Consider the following 17,895-nt stretch of genomic DNA (forward strand, 5'->3'; position numbering starts at 1 on the left):
TTGTGATTTTGCAACATTAGCTCTCCCCTCTCATTCCCAACTCCTGTACCGTGTCCTTGTAAAAATCCAATTCTACCTCAATAACAGGAAGCATGTGCCATGCCCCTATCCACTTGTCCTTAACACCCAGGCTGTTTCAATAAATCTGCCAAAACCTGCTAATTGTTATCCTATAGATTTTATGACAGATCTGCTTTCGTCATGTAGTGTTTACCAATAGAATGGGTAAGTTTCATGCAAGAGAGTTGACAGAATAGGTGGAGGCAGAGCATTTCGATTATTTCCCAAAACCATGTTTACTGATGCATGTGGTATCTTTATTTTAACACCTAAAAAATAAACTTGTTAAAAACAAAATGATCGTACTTATAAGTGGAGTCCATTTGGATGAGCTTGCTTAAATTTATAAAGTCACAATTCTGCTCCATGACCAGATTCTGCTTATAGCCCGATCATGTTTAAAACCCCAAGTGCCTATAAACAGAGATCACTGTACTCATATATTTCACTGTTAAATATCTTTGACATATTGAATTTGGTGAATCCTAATACGGAGAGACATACTGCACTGAATCATAGAACTGTAATTGTTGTATGTTACATATTTTAATGAATAAAACAACAAAAAGCTTTTGTGACGAACAAAAAGTAACTCAGAATGGAGGTATGTCAGAGTGACTTAGATGCTCAAAATCTTATTCATATTGAAAAATAAAAAAGTACATTCAAGTTTATACTTTCAAGGTGAAGGATATAGTTTCCGAAAGTTACAAAAACCAAAATCTCACATTTTCTGGTCATTCTGGTTCTAAAATTAATTTATAGCATCTGATTCGCTCCAACATAATACCATTACTGAGGCGATTGGGTCACATTTTTCAAATTTAAATATATTGAAATCAGTCCTTAAATTCTAAAAGCGAGGAAATGGGACTGAGGGTGGGGAGAGTGGATGATATCTTGCAACACTAATATGTGTAAAACAACTGCAATGAATAAAAAACAAACAAAAAAAAAAAAACAACCCAAAAACAGCTTCAGTCTAACAAGCATATTTAGGCTACTTTTAAAAGATATTAAGTCTTGATAAGGGAAATTGTCATAAAGATAAAATATTTAATTTTTTAAATCCAATAATGCTGACTTATTAAATAATTCTTTCCTCACTTCCTCTATATGATAAAATAAACGATAAAAGCATAATTTCATATTGTGCTATCTAGAATAATACCAGAATTTTGCCCAAACTGACATGATTTCATTTCATTGAACAAAATACAAGCTGATAAAAGATTATTTTAAAATATGACCGATTCTTATCCTCTTTTTAAAAGGTATGAATAAGTCTCTCAATTGTCATTACATATCCTCTTTTTAAAAGGTATGAATAAGTCTCTCAAGAATCATTACATCAGTGAAACATCTTTCGAATTATAATGTAACAATAATAAGTTTTAAAATGTCATGTAAAAAAAATATAATTTAAACGAATTGCCATGAGAAATTCAATTCATGGGAAAAAAAGCATTCAAATGCGATCATAGAAAGTAATAGAAAACTTAAAACCTATACAGTAAATAAGACCCCAATGTAAAAAAGATTTCAACTCCTGAACACAATTAATTCCTTTATTCATCAAGAGACAGAAATTGGACTTAGTTCTTCTATTTTTTTCACTACAATGAAAATCTATTGTGTGTCAAATGTTAAAATAATTCATTAAAAAAAATCGCAAGCATTATTTTGCATTTCTATTTATTTCAAATGCATAAATAAAATTATTTGAAGCAGTCCCTATAAAGGTAATCTAACTAGTTTTATGCATTATTGTGTCAACACATGCATACACATTTGATTAAAATGAATTATCACATCAGACATTATACTCACAGTTTAACAACAAAGACAAGAGTGATGGTGAACTGTATATAATTAAAAGTATAAGCTGTAGCAAAGCTTGTCTTAAAAAATAAGTATACTACAAAAATATATTTAAATACTAAGTAAAAATTGATAGAGTAAGTTTACAGGTTACCTAACAGTGACTCAACAAGAAAAGTAAAAACAATCATAATAGTAAAACAAAAGTTCATTTTAAAACTAATGAAAGACCCAGCCATCAGCCATGCTTGAACATTTTCAGTCTCTCAGAAATCATGTGCAGCGTCTGGGAGAAAAATAAAAACACAAATTCAACAGATTAAAAGGCATAAGGTTATCGTTTTCTTTTTTGTTTACTTGTTTTTAAGGATTTAACCACACTTGCAACAAATTCAAGTCATATCAGCGCCAGTAAAAGGAAGAAAATGGGGGAGTAAAAAGTTCTGGAATTACATTTAAAGCACACAAGAAAAAGTAAGACAAAAAGAGGAATAGTGTTCAAAAAAGGAACAGATGTAAATTCCATGAGCACACTATTTGAGATCACCTAAATGTCTAATCCTGACACAAGCACAGATCTCCACCAAGAGGAACACACTCAAATGTTTACAACTCATATATTTTATCTCCCAAAACAATAACTATGCATTTGACTGTTTACCTCCTAGCCAAGGACTCCGGCCAGGACAAAACCAAGTTTCATATCTGTCAGATGCTCAGTCATTTACTGATTCAACTCTTCTTTGTTTAGCACAAATGTAGGACAGATAATGTGTAAAAAACAAAATAAATAAATAAAAAACAAAATAAATAAATAAGTTGTAACAAATCTAAAACCTTATTTAGAAGGATCCAAACGTACATATATATATATATACACACACATGGGTGCAAGAGTGCCGGCTTTTTGCGATTTGGATTTGATTGATTTTTTTAAAAAAAAATTTGGTTTTGTTTAGGTCCCAACAATCGGGTCGGGTACGTCCATATGATTAAGCGAAACTTTTGAATCACGATACTACTGTGACCCGGAAGTGATAGTTATATTATTAAATCTGAACCGAGTTAAGTCCGTGAATCTTGCAGGCTTTTTCAGATTATAAGTCTGGTCATAAGTAGACTTGCAGGCTTTTTGAGGTCCAGTTGCTTGCACCCATGTATATATATATATATATATATATATATATATAAGTATCAATCCACTATTAAGGTGACCACTGTGAAATGCACCAATTGGAGGACCAAGCATATGTCTTGTTCAAATTGATTAAACTGTTCAATCTTTGTTCAAATGAGTATAGTTTGATTCCCTACAATGATTTATGAACACAATTCTGATGCTTGATGATCACAATGGTATATAGAAAATTACTCGGTCCCCCTAATGTTTTACTAAGTGTTTCTGTAGCTTTAAGGAGACATTTGGTAAAAACATGTTTTTAGGGAGACCACATTAAAAAACCCTTTTAGGGAGCCCAGTATATGTTTATATATGTGTATACCTAAGAGTGCATTTTCAAGTGAGCTACCACCAAATTGTCTAAAATAAAGTAAGTCCTTAAGATTAAGAGCTTCATGGCCATAGTGTCGAAGCTTATCCCAGTGTGCGTAGAGTGAAGTGGCCGAGCAACGCATTTACTAACTCCTGGGAAGGTCCATCCCTCAGAAGGGGCGCTCAGGGAAATAACCTGGGACTCAAACACGGCAAAAAATATTCCCAGTTGCTCCGTGCGCCATTGTTTTTGCAGTCCCCGACCCCTTTAGAAACCTGACGACCCAGGTTAAGATCAGAGATAGAAGGGACCAGGCAGAGGAGTTTATTTGTTGTTGTTGTATACCACTGAATGGACTTGGTTTGTTTTGTTTTGTTTGTAAGGGTTTTACGGCGCTTGCAACACATTAAGGTCATATCAGCGCCAGTAAAAAGGAAGAAAATGGGATAGTAAAAAGTTCTGCAACTACAATTAGAGCACCCAAGAAAAAGTAAGGCAAAGGGGATTTGTTTCAAATAGGAAACAGTAGATTCCAAGAGCCCACTATCAAAGTACTTAGTTTGAGATCACCTAAACGTCTCATTCAGACACAAGCACAGGTCCCAACAAAGAGGGATACACTCAAATGTTTACAAAGCATAAATAATATGTAAACAAAACAATAAAGAGCATAACAGACAGATGATTTACAAGGGAAAAATATAATCTCCCAAAACTCGAACTATACATTTGACTGTTTCCCTCCCAGCCAGGTCCTGGACAAAACCAAGTAATCCCATCCCATCCCGAGACAAAGACAGAAAACAAGTTGGAAAACAGACATAGGGGGATAGAAGACGCAACGAGTACGTCCCTGCCCATTATGGGAAGTCGGGAACCCCACCCAGTGAGTGAATGGAGTTGGATGGATAGGACAGCAGATCTGATGGACACAATGAACGGCTTCAATCAACATCTCATTCACTTTAACTTGCACAATGCTTGCTTTGGTTTCGTGGTAGACAGTTCGTCTGATGCCCGAGTTGCCAGGGTTCGAATCCATATTTGTGGCGATGCAGAGTCATTGTAAAAGTCTCATTTACAGTCTCACTTGTGTTAATTGGAGTACGTTACTGAATTGTAACAACGTTGTTCGTGTCCATATAAATCTACTACCAGCTGCACGTTGAGCTCATTGTGGGTTTTATGATACATCAAGCTCGTGTAAAATTACATTTACATTTGACCGAAAAATGATACATAACGATAGAAGTCTACAAATCATATTGCAGGTTTATTTCAGTTCCAAAAGCCATCACAAACATTCATCCACTGTATCACATAAGTCTTTGGTCACCAAATAAAAGCATGAAGTTTGCTATGTGTACAGTGCAACATAAAAGGATAGAAACAGTTTTACTGATAAAACCCTCAAATGATAACAAACCAATATGTTGTTGCTGGTAAGTTGCTTAATTGCATTTGTTAAAAAGCATAAACTGTGAAGCAAAAGTGTTGAAAATCGTTTGAATAAAGTTTAATGCAAAAAAAATAATTCTTAAGCACTTTATGCCGTTCTAAGCTGTCGTTGCTGCATTTTTTTTCATTATTAATTATTATTATTCTGATTAAGGATGAGGGGATAAAGAAAGAATGAAATTAAATGCACAGAGGTGTCATTTCTTGACAGTCACCTCTAAAGATTGCAACTCTTAAAACTATCATAAAAAGAATAGTGAAATTTTACATTAGGTATCTAGAAAATGCTGAACATAAAGCTACATTGGCCAATTAAGTTAGGGTTAGTAGAAAGACTTTTTATTCTGCCATATCTGATTCTTTCAGATAGTTCTACATAGCTGCCAACTTTTCAAAAATAAAATAAGGAACGCTCATTTTGCCCGGGATGAGGGGCGATGTGTGCCGAAGCCCCCCCCCCCCCCCCCCCCCCTTCATCGAATCGCAACATATAAAAGTCAGCCTTTTTAATTACTATTACTAACACTAACAAGTTTGAGATGACAGAGGCTAGTCCAAATGTTGCTCAATTATCGGGTTTAGTACCAGCACATTTGAATCGTTAAAATGACACTTTCCACAATGATTGTTGTTTTGTTTTTAAGGGTTTTACGGCGCTTGCAACACATTTAGGTTATATCAGCGCCAGTAAAAAGGAAGAAAATTGGATAGTAAAAAGTTCTAGAATTACAGTTGAAGCATCCAAGAGAAAGTAAGACATAGGGGAACTGGGAACAAATAGGGATCAGATGTAGATTCCAAGAGCGTATCACCAATGTACTAAGTTTGAGATCACCTATAAGTCTTATCCGGACACAAGAACAAAATCCAACAAAGAGGAACACACTCAAATGCTTACATTATACATTAAAAAATAACAAATATAGTAATAATACATAACAGAGAGATGATTTACAAGGAAAAAAATATCATCTCCCAAAACAATAAATATGCATTTGACTGCTTCCCTCCCAGCTAGGACTCCGGCGAGGGCCAGGAAAAAAACAAGTAATCTCATTCCAAGACAAAGACTGAAAGCATGTTGGAAAACAGATATAAGGGGATAGAAGACACAGTGTGTACCTCCCTGCCCGCTATGGGAGCTTTCCACAATGAGATCAAAATTCAGAACGGACAATATAAAGAAAGAATTCAACTGCCTCAACTTTGATAAGGACCAATACACAAGAAGCACGATTGTAAAATAAATGAAATAACTTAAGATGGTTAGAAATGCATAACTACCAACCTGGTACATCACTTGAGAGGGCGTTTTGGGGTAAAAATTAGGTGAGTTCAGATAAAAAGTAGACGATTGCATATATGTTTTCTTTCATGCAACATAATGGTCTTTAAGTAGTATACTATAATAGTAGTTATAGTAAAATGCACCTCTAAATATTAGAGAATTCCTACTTCTTTACTTTGACAAGATAAACACACCTAAAAATGGAGTATACTTATTTTTCTTGAACCTAAACCGTTACAAAAGCTTGCTTGAAAAAAAAAAAATTAAAATCAGATGAAGATGTTTTTAAAGGGATTAAATTTATATATTTCATAAATTAATAAAGGGAAATAATCATTGTCATCTTTAATCAATATAAGCAATTGATTTTCTTATTGAATACCTTCCAATCAAAAAGGTGGATTTAATTTTATTCTTAATTAAAATAATATTTGTAACAAATAGTGAAAGTATCAATACTGTCTTAGAATATTCAAAGTATATCGAGGCTAACATCCATATCCTATGCAAATCTCCAATACATTATGAAAGGTTTGAGTAAAATACAGGCGTCATAAAACGAATGGAACTTTTTTAATTGTTGAAAATCATTTATGTTAGAGGCATAATTCAAATTAAAGAGCTACACAAATGGAGATTATGCTCTCACTGGACACCAATAATAATGATAATAATAATAACAACAATAGTAGTAGTAGTAATAGTAATAATAATGGATCAATAATAATAATTCATTAGGCTCACATGGCTTTTTTACCACAAATTAGTCAAAAATTACAAAATACGGATTTTGAACTAAAAATAAGCACTTACGGACTCAGGAAGTCAAATACGGAACAAATCCGTTTTTAACAGAACGGTTGGCAGCTATGGTTCTACAAAGCATTTGTCTCTCAAGCTGAGCAAATGAATGTTCATATAATATAAAAAAGGATATTGCAATGATGAACAGATTGTACTATATAAAGATAAAACGTTTTTGTAAACCCCAAAATATGTCAATAACACTATACAATACAATGAATGTAATACAAATCAAATTCATGATTGTCATTACACCGATTGAAACGCTCTTTCCCTTCTATATTTATTTCTTTCATTAAAAATCTTTGTCTTCACCAAACTAATTAGTGTACCTTCAGGGATTCCTTTTTGTGAAAATACCCTGTGGTGTTTTAAGAACAGAATAATTTCAGACTTTCTAGGTAATGATCCCCTTGAACCATGTGCTGAAACATCTTCGACAAAGTTTTTAAAATATGACTTGACTCTATCTGTATCCTCATCTGACCATGACATGTATCTCCGATTTTTGCTTGAATTCCTCTTGGGTTCAGTTTGTTTTGAAGAACACGTAAGCTGATTTGGCACTCCTGCTTCACCATCAAATATTTCTTCTTGATTTGCAGCTGTTACTATGGATGTTCCAAAATTTGCATTTGAGTCTCTATTCACTACAGAGTCATTTGTTTCAATGTTACAATTTCCTTCCCCAGTGACCGATGCTGAGTTATCAATTTGACCCAAAAAATGACCAACTTCTGTTATTTCTCGTATTGCAAGTGGACACTGATAAATGTTTTGATTGACTGATTCACTGTGTCCCATATGTCGATAGAAGACATCTCTCTCGTGTTGTGGGACATCAAGTAAGGCAAATAATGTCGAAGCTCGGTGCCTGAATTTATCAGCTATTAACAACTGGGGTTTCTCTAAATCCTTTACTAAGGAAGTGACATATTTGATGGCAATGTAACCACTTACATGATCTTTGGATATTCCTGTATTTGGAAAAAGAAATGGGTTGTCTGAAATATCAACAGCTTTACGCTCCTGTGCAAGTTTCCTTAAAGGCTGAATTGTGTCATTGGGTATCAACACAGGGACCAACATCTTGCTTCCCTTTCCAGACTGATAGGCCAGCTTATACTTCTCAAGTAACGCTTTTTCCAGAGGATCAGTGACATGTTGTACAAGCTGGGGATCAACCCATACACCTGAATCTGCATCATTCCAGTCTTTTAACAACATCCTTGCGGGTTCTCCGCCTCTCCTCGCATTAAACATTGTAAGCCTAGCTACGATGACATTGCGAAGCCTAACAAACATATGTGAATCAAATAATTGATAATCATCCTCACAAATACGGACCATCTCTTCAGTAATAAATTGCCGTAGCTTCTTTATATCATTCTCTAATGGCATCTCTTTGGGTTTTCTCAAATTTGTTCTCTTTGCTTCACATTGAACTCTGGCTGTAAAAAAAATACTATCCCAATTATAATCCAGGACAGCTTTGAACAAATCTATCTCTGCGGATTCTTCCATTTTGTTTTGCATTATATATTCCCCTTTTAAGAAATTAATTAACTTTTTCAATATAAATCCAATTGAAAGCTTCAAGCCTGCTTTCAATGTCCCATCCTCTTTCAAAGTCATTTCAGAAATGGTTTGCGATATTTCATTAAAGTTACAACGCTTCACCACGTCCTCTCCAGAGAAAGAAGGTTGATTCGTTCTCTTCCTAGTTTTTAAAATCAAATTTCCTAAGATGCGTAAATCACTCATTATAACTTTTCTCTCCTTCTTTGAACTTTTACTCCACAATTTTGTTCCTAACAATACTATAGCTTTGTCTGATCGACACAAATTTCCCACTTCATCATTCCGAAATTTGTCAAGAATATTCTCCTTTATTTCTTTACTTGCATTGGGAGCCACGGGATAAAATTTTACAACCCCAGTACACAGAGCATGCTCAGTACTACATTTCTTTTTGTGTTCATAAACCCTTCGTCCAGAGTAAAACCCCTTACAGCCAGCACACATAACAACTTCATGTGACCCTTGTGCTCTCTCACGCATAATTATTGAATTGTTTCTAGTGTTTGAATAAAAAATGCCCTTTTTCTTGAGATAATCCATTGTTCTATCCCTTTCCTTTACAGGCTGTTTCATGGCCTCTGTAACTTCTGTCTCATCTTTGTGTTTCCTCATCAAATGCCTTGAGAGTTTTGTTTGCAACTGTCCACAGTATGGACAGGGTCTCCTTGGCTTTTTGTATTTCTCTGGAAAAAAAAGAAGAAAATAAAGCACATCATGCTATGAACTATGAAAATAAATCAATAGACAGATCATATGCACATCAGCTACATGACAGCGATAGAGAGGAATAGCATTCCAAATATTTAAGGCCTGGACAAGTAACTGTCATAATTCCTTCTTGTTATATACTTTTCTACCATCTATTCCTTTGGAAGAGGTATGTTAGATTTGTGGAGACCTCTGCCACATAACAAATCCAGTGAAAAGACGCCATATTTTTGTTTTGAAATAGAAATAAATAGATCAATCCACCCACTTCACTGGGTTCAGGGTTCCCTCTTCATTATAATCAAAATATGAACATAAATCGGAATAGTAACACATTGAAGTCTCATCTGAATACATAGATTGTCCTTTGTTGTTTCAGCGAAAAATCAGACAGAATGTCAAAAGAATTTTAGGTTTTTCCCCAACCACCCCTTGGAGGTATCAGTATCAGCGGAATGGTAAGCGTCATGTTTTTTACGTTGAGCAACAAAATTTACTCCAAATGCTTCACTCGACCCAGGCGGAAAAGCAATCAAGAATAGACCCAAGTCCTATCCAAAGACTAACATTTCATTTAAGTTTATTGTAGGCCCTTGGCCAATCGACAAAATTCAATTCACATAAATTATTTACAACAATCAGAAATTAATTATATCAATAATAGTAATAGAATGCAATGAAGGCAATATCATAATAATAATAATAATAATAATAATAATAATAATAATAATAATAATAATAATAATAATAATAATAATAATAATAATAATAATAACAGTAGCGGCTATAAGTAACAATTAATATAGTAACAAAAGTAATAATAGACTATAGTTCATAGTCATAACAATGACTTTCTTTGTCATTGAGGGAGTGAGAAAACATCACCGGCTGGCAGAACAAACAGCCGACATCAATCAAACGTCCTCCAGACCGGTTGAGCATCGGCTTCATTAATTCCTTAAAGACTTCCCCCCAACTGCCTGAACGATGCTGATGCCCAGACAACTTAATCCTGATTTATATTTTGTGGGAATGAAATATGACATGTATATGCCGGAAATATTTCAATAACAAACACACTGTTCAGATAGAAAATATTTGAGTCTTGCCTTTGTTAATTGATACAGGTAAGTTAGGAAAATAAATGCTAGTAAAAACGATCAGCAAGTTCGTGAACACTGCTTCTCAACTCGAACATATGTTTTCATCAAATCTACACACATCATGTTGTGAGCTGAATTTTAATGATCTCAGTTGTCATTGAAAGGAAACCCAAGAATTTTAGAATAAAGAAAAATATTGAACCTGGAAGTCAAAAGGGTTTGTAGCACAGCAGGCATTATCAAAGTATAATTTTAGTACCGACAAATTAAAAAGAAAATGTGCTTTTCTTTAAATGCTCCCAATCATCATATACTGTTTAGGTTGCAAGATTAATAAAAATGTTATCTACTCTGATTCTCGTTAAGTTTCCAGCTGGTCTGTGAAAAAAAAGCCTTAAGCATCATAGAAATACAAAGAAACAGTTTTAATATATAGATGGGTTGTAACAAAAAAACCATTTTAACACTTACAATACAAGCAATTTAAGTCTATTACAGACAAAAAAAAAACCCAATAAAATAAACATGAACATTTTTATGGCTGGTTTCACTGATATCACTCACACATTGGGGTTTCAGATTCTAAGATGTCCACCCTATCAAATTTGGATTTGTGCTTGTTATGTAAATGGTAGCGTATTTTGCGACGCAGCACTGCCAAAACAGAAAAAAAATGCAATAACACAAATGCAGCACCATGGAGGGGGTGGAAGTTTTCTTTTAAAAGGAATGGGTAAATTAAAATTGATCCCACAAATATCAAAGGAGAAGAATGACAAAAAAATGACTCACCATTGCACGTAACACGTTGGTTTGCAAGTGTATAGCATTCGGGTTGAACCTGGGTCCCAGACTGGCAACGAGGTTCAGTCTGTGATAGTTGTGGATGAGGCTCTGACTGAGTTGGGGAATGAGCACTAGGTTCCAAAGACAATGATGTACTCAGCATTGGGTACCTCACAGAGTACGTAGAGGAATCAGACTCGGAGTCAGCAACAAAATCGGGATCCTGTATATTTTGTGGAAAAGATGACAGATCAATCAATTTATTCATGTTGACAATAAACATGAAGAGCCATTGTTTAATAATCCAACTAAACAATTAGCTGGTTAATAATGCAAGTATAATAAAAAAGAGTTGAGAAAGGCAGACATATTGTCTAAGTATTTAATATGTTCAACTGTGCTTGGATAAATATAGATACACCAACCAGGGTTTCAGTAAACCGTTTTTAACCAACTCTTTAAATCCTACACCAGGACCAACAACTACAAAACAATTTTTTATATCACTACGATTCTGGACATATAAACGGTTGTCATTGCAACAATATGAACTTCCTAACCTTGCAACTGCAATATAGTTAACAAAAAAAGTTGATAAACATTACGATGCAAGAGAATTTGGACAAAATGCGAGATCAAAAGTATAATCCCAACAGAAGCTATTTTAATTTTTCCTGGAAACGCATCATTTTCACATTTTGTCAAATAAAAAAACAAACGACTTCAAATGTGAATGGCTCATCAATGAATATCACTTCAAAATATAACGAGGAAGGTTTAAAATAGTGTTATTGTTGGCGAAGTCCACTGCAAAGAAAAATTTTTAACAACAAAAAACTAGGAGATCTCACTGGTGTAAAACAGTGTTGTCCTTGTCCTGAAATATTGTATTGCGCCTAACAGACTGCAGGTCTCATCTTTTGTGGCAAATGTGTTTTGTCCACCACAAAATATGTTGATGTGAAGCATTTTGAGCATGGTGCCAACTGTGGATAAACGCTATACAAATGTTATGATTTTATTTTAATGTACATACTTACCACAAATGAATCATGTGATATGGAACTTTGTTCTGCATCACTTTCAGGCTCTGAGTTGGAGTCTATATAGAAAATAAAAACAACAAAAAAAAGCTGAAGACTATCATGTGCAAGTTTTTCTCTAAACTCTTAAACAAAAAATCATGCCATCTTGTGCTGTAAAAGGATTTTTTAAAAATTATTTACCTTATGACTATTGTCCTTTGGAAAAAAAAAGAAAATTAAGTCCGAAACCTTCTGGCTATTTTCTTTTAAATTTCAAGAACGTCAGAGTTGGCAAGGGAGGACGGAAATATAATTCCAGAAACCAATCTGTCTATAATCATATCCATATGATAGTTTTTCGTTCAAGATTCAGGTACAGTCCACTTAGGATAATCGCAATACCTTGGGATCATCGAAAATGTTGGGATTAACCGAAATTCAGTTTCCTGTCCACTATTTCAACATTTTACACATTTATTGTCAACTCAAACCAGTAAATAATATTCTTAGTCCACCACATACAGAGCAATTTGATTGAAACAAAAACCATATGGCAGCCCCGTGTAGATTTGTCAACCAAAAGCAGCTATGAAGCAAGCCGATATCTTATTCAGATTGGAAGAAGTTTCAATCTTTTTTCTCAACAATTCAACATTTGTCAGAGTTAAAGAGATTAGCCTTAATGAGAGACAATAAGCTCTCACCAAACTCGTTGGTCACAATGCACAGTTGTTAATCCTAAAACAAAGGATATCGCTCAGTCTCTCTTTATAACTGTCATTTATAACCTGTTGTCAAGATTATGACCAGCCCCACCCCTCTTCTATTTAATGGCCACCGATGACGTCACAAACCCATACTGCAGAGCCCCGCCCTCTTTCGACTCTAACAGAGTGGTGACACACTACTGTAGCATTAAATCCTGCTCACTCTCGATTCTTCAACCTGTCACGATTTCATCCATGATGAAATTTAATCATGATATACTGTTTGATTTCTTGAATTTACCACTTTTTAAAAAACCGAAGTTTGTTGCAATTAACCAGTGACTTTTATATAGAATTATTTCCATTGCTTAGGAAATATTGTGATTAACCGAAAGTTGCGATTAAACGAGTTGCAATTATCCGGAGTGGACTGTAATAGTATTACACATCATGACTCAAAAAAAAAAAAAAAAAAAAAGCAAACTATGTGTACCTAAATGTTATTCATTTCCTCATCAAATTACATTCTTACCATTAACATCATAGATCACATCAAAAGGGTTGTCTGGATTGACAGCAAGACATTTTTCAGGATTTTTAAAGCTCAAATCTCTCTGATCTGAAGTTACAAAAGAAATAGCATATTCTCAACATTAAACTATGATTTTGTGATGGCTGTGATATGGCATACTGTATGCATAAAGCAAGATGCAAAGACAGGTTTAAGTTTAAATTATTTTATATTCTTTTCAAAAATCCATTCTAGTTTTGCCAAAATAAAATAAACACGAGAAGTGTTGAGTTGGATAAAGCTAAAACTAAAAGTAGTAGTGGTAGTAGTAGTAGTAGTAGTAGTAGTAGTAAACGACAGATCTTACTCACTAGTGTGAATCTACAGTCTACAGAAGTTCCCGAATTATCTGACTCCACTTCCAAATGACTGACTGACAAGTGACAATCATCAATCGGTGTGTGTGTGATTGTGATGTCTACCCTATTGAAAATCTTAAATCAACAGTGATGTAATAAGAATGGCCAATAACTTACCATTTAAATTATCTCGGTGTCTCTTCAATGATGCCTCCAGCATCAATTTACCCCACGATGCCATAGACGTCTAGTTTGGAACTCAGCAAGTGACGAAAAAATACTTGCGGCTATAGAGAGGACGTCCGTCGGCCACTCTCTCCGCAAGTCAATTGTCAGTGGTTATCAGATAATCATTGGTTCTTGAAAAATATAGAAACACAGCGGTTCATTTAAAAAGACTCTTTTGTAGATCAAGATATAATGTTAGGTATTGCACTTTAAAATCTCTTCAGACATAGAACGGGTCAACTTGACGTCTAGACCAAATCATTTCGAAGATCGATATGGCAACAGCAACGCCTGGAATGGAGGATTTAAATGCGGCATCTGACGATTCTACTGCTATGACAGAAGATGCTCCATTTCACGACGTCGAGATGGCTTCAACTGGCATCAGGCATCAACATGCTACTCAATAATGGGTTTGATGAAGCGTTTGACTAAGAATTAAAGCTGATAACTGATAACCACCTACCTACTACTGACTTGCGGAGTGAGTGAGTGCCGAGTGCCTCTTTATGCGCGAAATTGACTAAACATACGTTTCACGAAAAAAAGAGTTACTATGTTTGCTTGTCTCTTGTCACCAAGATAAGAATCCGGACCAAGATTCGATAAATCTGTTTCTAAAAATAGATTATAATTCGTATATCTTGTTCATTCCTCAGTTCATCAACTTTCACACAATTTTATATTAGGTTTTCATTACTATAAAAATCCATATAATGCTCTAGAATTTTAGAGAAAATTTCGGAAAGATATATTGCCTCACTATTGAAATATATCGATGAAAACACTGGTACCCCTATTGTACTTTTTTCAGGCGGTCACCTTATTGACCAACGTGAAAATTTAGGCATAACTCTTCTTACTGTGGTGTTTAACAAATAACTTCAATACTATGATTTACAATTATATATCCTTGACGGTTGGGTTGACAACTTTAAACTAAAAATAGAAAAGTGAATGTGCTAGAGGTCAAATCAATAGGGGGACCGGATTTTGGTCTCCCTATTGGTAAAGTACTGTAAAATGAACTAATAGGGGTACCAAAAGTCTCCCTATCCGGTATTAATACATATATATATATATATATATATATATATATATATATATATATATATATATAATATATACACACACGTTTGGATCCTTCTAAATAAGGTTTTATATTTGTTAAAACTTATTTATTTATTTTGGTTTTTACACATTAGAGTAGATTCAGGCTTACGGGACACACAAGCCTTATCTGTGGTCGTCTCAGAGAATGGAAGACTGCTGGCCAGAAATAAGACCAATGCTGTATAGTGATGTCGTAAAATGTAACGCTCAAGTGGCCGGTTTCAGGTGTACCAGCCGATTTTGCACCCATGTTCTCGACGCAAAATGTTATTCGTGACATTTTGGTACTACCGGACACTTATGGAACGTTAAGGTCCAACCGGACACCCAACTTGGGCAAACCGGACACCCTTCACGGATGTTGAAAAACACTGTTTCCTTTTGTTTTTTTTTAATAGTTTTCAATTCATAAACAGTTACAACAGATCCATAGGCTCAGTTTGTAAAATATCTGCCGGGTCATTGGTCAATTTAGGGTTCGATTCCAGCATTCCAAGGAGTTTGAAGGACTCTTTCCATAAATTGGCAGAATGTTTCCTTCCCCCAAAACGACTGCCAATTATTTTCATAAATAGCTAGACTAGATCTAGACGTCTAGATAAAGAAACACGTTTATGTTCATTTTCAACAGAGAAAGACAAAAATAATTTATTCAAAACAATTAATAGGGTACATAATCATAACGCAACATGTCACTTGCACAATGTACAAACAAACGTGAAAACACTGATCTCCTCCTCACTCATCCCCAGTATCTTCTCTCTCTCTCTCTCTCTCTCTCTCTGCCAGTACATCCTCTGTGGTACCACCTCCCACACTTGCACCAAATCCATCCATCCAGGTTCCTATCACTTCCACAAAAATCACATAAACGTTCATCTTTGTCATTCACACCACATAACTCATCCATATCCATCTCAACGTCCGACCTGTCATCATACACAACCATCGTATCATCATCCTCTGCACTAGACTCCTCTCTTTCTTCCACTCTCCTCTTCTTGCCCTTCCCCTTCCGAGCACCGTCACTTGGGTTTTGTTATCTGAGCCGACTTGATAGGGGTGCTTGGAAGAAATGTCTGCAATGATGACTGAACCTCCCAGGTAGAAAGGGAAGCCAGTCTCGTCGCAATTGAAGACGTTGCTGGGGGGGGGGGGGACCTTGGTAATGTCGATGCCATTTGACATTAGCGATGTCCGCATGGTGTGGAACCACCCACGTATCTTTCCTCTGATACCTGGGCGCGTTGTTCCCCAAGGGACATCGCTTTTCTCTCCCGCACCTCCCCCTTGTGTCTCTCCATGAATGCTTTGTACCAGTAATATCCTGGCTTGTTGCTTTTGAAGGGGGTCTCTCTGCCTTCAGCATTCATTATTCTTTGTACCTCCAGGCACAGCTGCTCCCTGTCCTTCCCTTCACCTGCCCTGGCACAGGCCACCATCCATTTGACAAGTTTTTTCTCCTCCTCTGTGGCCAACACTGTATGAGATACCCTATGGACGGGGTATTTTCCGGCCATCTTGTCCATCAGGGTTGATTTCGGGACAGAGTAGGTCGCAGCGGCCTGGCGGAATGAAAGATTTTTGGTGCTGATGGCATCAAGTGCAGCATCCACACTCTTGTCAGTGTACTTTGATCGCGGCATCTTGGTGCCTGTAACAATGTGAAAAAATTAACTTTATTTAGATATTTGAACTTCATTTTCATAGACTGGCTAGTCTAATAATGTAAATTTTCCTTTACAATGGTGAACATAATATAATTTTAGGGAGGCCTTCCGAAAGCTCCTACATCCCCAGTATTTTTTATAATGTTCTAGTAGGGGGTTTGGGAGGGGGAAAAGTTTTATTTTTAAAGTCTCCCCCCTCCCAAACCCCCTACCAGAACATTATAAAAAAAGTTTCCCCCCTGCCAAAACATTATAATACTGGGGATGTAGGTGTAGACGCTTTCGGAAGGCCTCCCTAATTTTCTAATAATAATAATAATCATGATAAACATAGGCCGGTCAACAGAAATACAAGGAAAGCATTGCAACAAATAATATTATAGACGTCTAGAATAATAATAAACAACTTAATCAACCCGTCCGGTTTCACCTGAATCGTTTAAATTTTCTTTGGTCAAACTGGACACCCCCCCACTGGAGCTAAAATGAAAACCGGACATCGTCAGACGATCTAACCACAATCAAACGATCCTAAAATAGCATGTAGTGCAGTGGTTGAGCCGAAACTCCTTAATAAAAACGTATAAATAGCTTAAATAGCAACTTCCTTGCACACCTTGCAACCCATAACAAAGAACGGGATACTTACGTTTTGTGAGAAATATCTCGATGAAAACACGATTCTTTGACTTCTCCTTGATTGCACTCATTGAAACAGCAGGAAAAACGTCACAAGAGACGTGTGCTTAGTTACTAGAAATATGCACCGGGGAAAAAACAAAACAAAAGGAAATTAGACATCGAGTCGGGTAGCGTCCGGTTTGACCCGTGTCCGGTTTGACCTGAATCTACTCTATATATATATATATATATATATCAATAATAATAATATATATACATAACATAAATTTTAAAAAAATTAAGCTGCAAAATTTTACAGTCAACAAATAATTTTGATACAGTTTCCCTTCTTTTCTGACTATATAATTACACAAAACATAACTAGTGAATATAACATTACCAAAATTGTTGAATTAGTTGATTTACTTTTTCTTCATAACGTTTGGGTGCATCATTCTTGCATCAAGAACCTTAATGAAAATGAAAAAAATAAAATCAAGTCAAATTTCATAACATAATATTACTTTACACACAACCCCTCGCCCTACGCATAACTAAA

At 35.4% G+C, this 17,895-nt stretch overlaps 2 protein-coding genes across 3 annotated transcripts in view; both read right to left on the reverse strand.

Moving 5' to 3' along the window:
• Nucleotides 1-949: 949 nt before the first annotated feature.
• The window catches only part of LOC144980922 (terminal uridylyltransferase 4-like), a 57,146-nt gene continuing 40,200 nt past the window's right edge, over nt 950-17,895 (reverse strand). For both annotated transcript variants that reach the window (XM_078928845.1, XM_078928856.1), the window contains 2 exons: nt 17,737-17,806; nt 950-2,167 (listed from right to left, as the gene is read on the reverse strand). In XM_078928845.1, the coding sequence (XP_078784971.1) occupies nt 17,759-17,806 (48 nt within the window). In that variant the 3' untranslated portion in view covers nt 950-2,167; nt 17,737-17,758. The remainder of the gene's footprint in view (nt 2,168-17,736; nt 17,807-17,895) is intronic.
• Nucleotides 2,120-14,409, reverse strand: LOC144979140 (uncharacterized). Its single transcript, XM_078925769.1, has 6 exons — nt 13,882-14,409; nt 13,367-13,453; nt 12,143-12,204; nt 11,109-11,325; nt 8,605-9,188; nt 2,120-2,167 (listed from the first exon to the last, which is right to left on the reverse strand). Exons 1-6 carry the CDS (start codon nt 13,943-13,945, stop codon nt 2,120-2,122), a joined length of 1,062 nt encoding a protein of 353 aa, XP_078781895.1. The 5' UTR covers nt 13,946-14,409.

This window comes from Berghia stephanieae, chromosome 1 (assembly GCF_034508935.2).
Source record: "Berghia stephanieae isolate SIO BIC M18660-M18661 chromosome 1, UCSD_Bste_1.3, whole genome shotgun sequence".
NCBI classification, from domain to species: domain Eukaryota; kingdom Metazoa; phylum Mollusca; class Gastropoda; order Nudibranchia; family Aeolidiidae; genus Berghia; species Berghia stephanieae.